Source organism: Sinocyclocheilus rhinocerous, unplaced genomic scaffold (assembly GCF_001515625.1).
Source record: "Sinocyclocheilus rhinocerous isolate Xijiao unplaced genomic scaffold, SAMN03320098_v1.1 scaffold564, whole genome shotgun sequence".
Classification (NCBI taxonomy): domain Eukaryota; kingdom Metazoa; phylum Chordata; class Actinopteri; order Cypriniformes; family Cyprinidae; genus Sinocyclocheilus; species Sinocyclocheilus rhinocerous.
In genome coordinates this window covers 303,508-309,139 of record NW_015645070.1, presented here as the reverse complement: position 1 = coordinate 309,139, position 5,632 = coordinate 303,508, and the positions used below count along the sequence as shown (strand labels likewise).

The window sequence follows — 5,632 nt, the reverse complement described above, 5'->3', positions numbered from 1 at the left end:
ATATTAAGGAAGGTTTAAACTCTTTGTGAGCACACACACATATTAGCCAGCATTAGTGTTGAATTTTGAAGTGCTGTTTGTTTTGTAGATCTGTCTCTGGCTGTTCCCATGGTGAACTCCCTCGCATTTCTGTTCACCTTACTAATGGGTAAATTGCTTGGAGAAGAGTTTGGAGAAAAGAGTAAGTAGCTTCTGTGCTAGTAACATCACTTTCTCTCTCTGTAGCTACACAGGTCTTTGACTCTCTGTTAGTGCTGTCAAACGATTAATCGCATCCAAAATAAAGGTTTTTGTTTACATAATATATGTGTTTACTGTGTATATTTATTATGTATATATAAATACAAAAACATGGATGTATACATTTAAGAAAAATTTTATGTTTATATATTAAACATATTTATATATAATATAAAAGAACTTTTCCACTACATTCTAATTTATTGAGATGCACCTGTATATACACACACTTTAAGCTGATTCAAAGCCTAAGTGAAACACAAATAAGACATAAAAATGCACACAAAAAAAAATAAGGTCAATGCTCAATGCACTGCATCTTACAGCATCATGTTTGTTTGTATCATGCTGAGACTCTTTGCTGGACGTGTATCCCTGCTGTGCTTCTCTCTGTGGAGCTGACGTGTCGTCCCATGTCTCCCTCTCAGACACTATGAACTCTTTCTCTCCGTTCTCACTGGAGAGATCAGATGATGGCCTGTGTAGTTCAGCTGAATCCCTCTTTAATACAACAAACAGGGAGTTAATTCATGATCGAGTCATCATTACTTTCAATTCCTGTGTATTTCACACACTCACGTGATTTATATTGGCTGTATCAAACGGATCTCTTTCAAGAAGCTCCTCATCCTCTACAACTTCTGCTTCTCTCTGAAATTATAAACATTTTTATAGAAGACAAGATGAGATGAGATGAGACAAAAGAAGATGAGAGGTGTACCTGGTCAATGTGAAGCTCTACAGCTGTGTTTTCATCCTCTGCGACCTCCTCAGCACCTCGAACCTCCTCTCTCATCCTGCTCTCAGAGGCCTTAAACACACTGGGCTCATCTAACACAAACAATATCACACAGTTTAATAAAAAGTTACATTTTAGACACAGTATGAGATACTATTTTTTATTTATTCAGCATTCACCTATTGCGGCTCTAGGAGGGGGTCTGTTTGTGGGAGGGTGTCTGCGGACTCTCACAGGTCTGGCGTAGAAAACAGAGTTCTCTTCTCTTTCTCCTCTCCTTCCTCTCCTCTTAACCGGCTGAGGGGAGCTCTCTCGCTCCACCTCATCTCCTGTGGACTTCACACGCCTGCCTTCCCTCTGAAAGCAGACACCATTTACACAAGATGCTTACAGGATGATTGTGATTGTGACATGTTCTAGTGGGACAATGATCTGAAGGCTTTGATCTGAAGCAGGAAAACAAAAAATATAGTATAAACAAGTAGAATATATATATATATATATATCAATGTACATTGAAAATAACAATGTATTTGGTTTTTACCTCAGGTGAATTCATCAGGGTGGAGTCACTGTGGCTGTCCTGAGGAAACATCTTTCTACTCTGAGTTGGATCGTCATGACAGAATATTAAAACACTTCAATAGAACAATTTGTCTCATGGAAATGTATTTGCCTAACATATTAAAATTAAATATACAGTGGAGTCCATAAGTCTGAGACCACATTAAAAAGTCTAAAATTAAAAATCTACTTTAGCCTTAGAAATAAAGTTTTGGATTAAATTTTTTTTTAAGAAAAACTTTTTTGTACACCTTTTTACTCAAATAAATGTGCTAATTTTTATGATTTGTTATGTTTTTAGTTAAAAAGCTAATAATTTTCTCAGATGCATTTCAACTCTGTATATTGGATATAAAAAGTACCTCAATTCTTCTCTGTAATCCTCTGTCTCCTGCATAATGTCTACAGTGAAGACAGACAGATTTTATTTATATGTACACTACCATTCAAAAGTTTGGAGTCTGTAAGACTTTTTAATGTTTCTGAAAGAAGTCTTTTATGCTCGCCAAGGCTAGATTTATTTGCTATAGAGTAAAACAGTAATATTCCAATATATTATTATTACCATTCAAAACAACTCTTTTCTATTTGAATATATTTTAAAATGTAATTTATTCCTGTGATGGCAAGCTGAATTTTCAGCAGCCATTATTTCAGTCTTCAGTGCCACCTGATCCTAAAGAAATCATTTCTATAAGTCTTTAAAGAAACATTTCTTATTGTTATCTATGTTGAAATCGGTCGTGCTGCTTTAAACTTTCGTGGAAACTGTGATACATTTTTTAGGGTTCTTTGATGAATAGAGAGTTCAAAAGAACTGTTAGAAATAATAAAAGTATTAATTTCTTAAAAATAATTTCAGACCCCAAAATTTTGAATAACTTACTGTCTATCCCACCATTACTGTCTATCCCAATTATCCACCAACATCACCTGTCCGCGCTGTTGCCTGTTGCTTTATTCAGCAGTATCTCTACATTTGGAAGCTTCTTGAACCTCTCTGTTCCCACAGCTACATAGCTTTGCCTGTTCTCCAGCTCCTCTGTGGAAGTCACTGTGAAACCTTCCAGAGTGCAAAGCCTGAGAGGTGAAAGGTGAATTGATTGTGGAAATGAAAACAACCTTAAACAATGTGTGAGGAAATAAATATGACATGCTTCATAAGTTCATTATAAAACAAATTGTATGTGTGACTGAATACCTGCGCACGGCTCCTGTGCGAAGCATGGCTTTTTCAGAAATGAGGCTCAGAATCTGCTCTAGATTTTTCTGCATGTGGCGGGGAATGATCAGACGCATGGCAGGACTGAGGATGTCTCCATTCCGAAATACACTATTTGAATGTGAAAAGAAGAATGAAGTTTGGATCTCTTGAAAAACTGGTTTAACAGAAGAAAATTGTGCATTTAAATGTCTGAGTTCTCACTGTATGATGAAGGGCAGAGTGATGGCCTTCCTCCATTTTGCAGACACATTAGGCCTGACAAGCATTTTAACCTGTGAAAAGAGTTACATATTATTAATTAGCAATGTATTATGTCAACTACAATCAGAATACTTGAATCTGATTAGTCAATCACAGCATTTCTAAGGTCATATGTTTTTGTATAATGAAAGTTAAACTGTATAATTGGCTGTTTTCTGAGGAAACTAATTTCCCTCAAAGCTTCATGTCTCTCATATCACTTTGCGTTTGCGGCCTCTTTATTGTCACATAATAAAATAACTGGAAATCAATATTTCAGGTCCATTTATTTATTTAACAAAGAGCTGTGTAATAAGCAGGTTAAGTGATTTTCCATCAGCGTAAATCAAAGATGCAGTGTGTGTTGACACTGAGTCAGTGTCCCCTGCTCTCAAGGCTATTATCAACAGTGGTTTTAGCAGCTCTGTGTGCAGCATTAAGGGGTCAGGCACTTAAACTTGCCCTAACAAGCTTTCTAATCTGATAACACTAGCAGCGTGTCTCCCCTGGCCTTCTATTGTTGGAAGGGACAATAACATCCCTCACTCCCTCACTTCCTCTTCATGACACACTTCAGCTAAGCATCCACAGCAACAAAAAAACACAAACACAACATAACAAACAAGACACACTGACTGGAACTTGTATGATTTTTTATGCCTAAATTTAAAGAATACCATGACTTACAGATTAACTGCACAGATCTGCAATTAACCTGAATAATAATAAAAAAAAATCACAAATAAACAGTAAGAAGCGCTGAACTCTCACATGTATACCTGGGCTGGTTCCACAACTCTGCACAGTGGACCTTTCTTCAGTCCTGCAGACAGATAACTAAACATATACAGAAAAGACAAGCAAAAACATGATGCATCTTTTAGCCATTATCACAATATTAACCCTTCTCAACCAGAAACAATAAATCTGGAATCTAATTTCATGATGCCAGATCATAAATTCTACTTTCCATTTTCCCTACATTAACACCTCTCTAAAAGGCCATTTTCTATAAAATGGAATTTTAATTTAAGGGCATTTACATTAAATAAACTGGTATGTAGTTAATGTATGTAATTATAAAAACACTTAATGCACACTTAGCAAGATACCTTTTTAAAGGTTTTAAAAAATAAAACATAAATAATACATATATACACTAAGGGAAACTGACCTTATACATCTACTAAAATAATTCTGAGACCAATTGGATACAAAAATTTCATAAAATGAGTAGTTCCATTTGTTTTGTAGAAGCCACGTGATTCAGTGTTATTTTAGAAATTATTTATCTACTGTTATAATATGTATTTATATTTTGATATATGAATATATTAGCTATTATTATATATTTTCAGAGTTGGAGTAGTTTTCAACTTAATTTTAGTTTTAGTACCTTTTACAAGTTTTTGATTTTTTTTTTTTTTTAGTAAAAAACAGCTTTTAGTAATTTAGTACTACAACAACTTTATTTCATCATATTTGTTGCAGTGAGTTGCCATTTCTAATTTTCATTTAGTTTTTTAAAGTTTACATTTTTAATCTTATACTTACATTTGATTTTATTTCAATTTCTGAAAACATTTTTTTTTATTTTAGTTTTAGTTAACAATAACAACACTGACTCATACAATGTTAAGCGTGGCTGAAGTGTCCAAACACTGGGACCACTGAGTCTCAGCATCTAGATCAGACCATTAAACTTTAATGGAAAGTGTTATCATTTAGATTTTTGTCATTATGAATGAATTGACACTTACTCTAGTTTCTTAAAGCGCTCAAACCCTGCAGCCACATACTGTGCCCCTTGCTGTAGGTCACCAAGGTCTGCGACCCGATGACCATAGTGCGGCGTATAGAGAGTTCGAACAGCTAACGGAGCTCCGATACTGAGAGTGATGTCATTAAGAAACGCATCCATGGTGGAGATTTGCCTCTGGTTTACCACAAATCTCCTTCCTGATCCAGAAAGACATTCATAAAGAGACATTAAACAAGACACGTGTAGTTTCATTTCAGACATGCAGAGAGCTGTGAAATTGATGAAATAAAATACATGTTGCAGTATACACAATTAGGCTATACAGTAACATTTTTAAGCCTTGTGTGTGCAACAAAACAACCCACCAAAACTGTTTCAGAACCAGTTCTAACCTGAAAAGAAGGGGTCTCCATTTCTGTAGACCTTTACACTCTTGACTGGAGGCAGGTGACTAGTGACACCAGTGGATGCCATGATCCAAAACTAGCCACATTAACACACACCTATAAAAATTAAAAAAAACACACAAACTGAGAGCAACTCCTACATAGGATAACTTACTTATGCCATCAAAATTTAACCATAAATGTTAATAACACTGTAAAAGTACAAATCCAAACCTCATTCACACATTAAAGGCACAAAAACTCACAAATTGATTCACTTACAGCTCAAGCATTCACATGTGTATGCAAATCCACACACACTCAAAAAAATACTTACAGAGACAGCGTATGTAATCCAGTTAATCACCTGTTCAAGTTCATCTGGTCTGTTATTTGTGCTGATTATTTTTCAGTGTATATGTCTAATATATTAAAGCACTGAGTGTGAGAGACTCAAACACCTCACCCAGACTCCC

General features: G+C 35.3%; 1 protein-coding gene across 1 annotated transcript; it reads right to left on the bottom strand.

Annotated features, from left to right (window-relative positions):
* Window positions 1-440: 440 nt before the first annotated feature.
* dcdc2b (doublecortin domain containing 2B) lies at window positions 441-5,626 on the bottom strand. The gene is made up of 14 exons (XM_016508606.1): window positions 5,494-5,626; window positions 5,163-5,273; window positions 4,769-4,967; window positions 3,788-3,845; window positions 2,970-3,040; window positions 2,745-2,876; window positions 2,477-2,623; window positions 1,906-1,945; window positions 1,524-1,562; window positions 1,159-1,336; window positions 962-1,071; window positions 820-891; window positions 565-741; window positions 441-488 (listed from the first exon to the last, which is right to left on the bottom strand). Exons 2-14 carry the CDS (start codon window positions 5,242-5,244, stop codon window positions 441-443), a joined length of 1,353 nt encoding a protein of 450 aa, XP_016364092.1. The 5' UTR covers window positions 5,245-5,273; window positions 5,494-5,626.
* Between the last annotated feature and the right edge of the window lie 6 nt (window positions 5,627-5,632).

Coding starts and splice junctions, on each gene's coding strand:
- dcdc2b (XM_016508606.1), bottom strand. CDS start 5,244: ATGGCATCCACTGGTGTCACTAGTCACCTGCCTCCAGTCAAGAGTGTA. Junction 3,846..4,768: donor GAGCGCTTTAAGAAACTAGA/GTAAGTGTCAAT, acceptor GTATATGTTTAG/TTATCTGTCTGCAGGACTGA. Junction 3,041..3,787: donor GAGTTGTGGAACCAGCCCAG/GTATACATGTGA, acceptor CTCTTTTCACAG/GTTAAAATGCTTGTCAGGCC.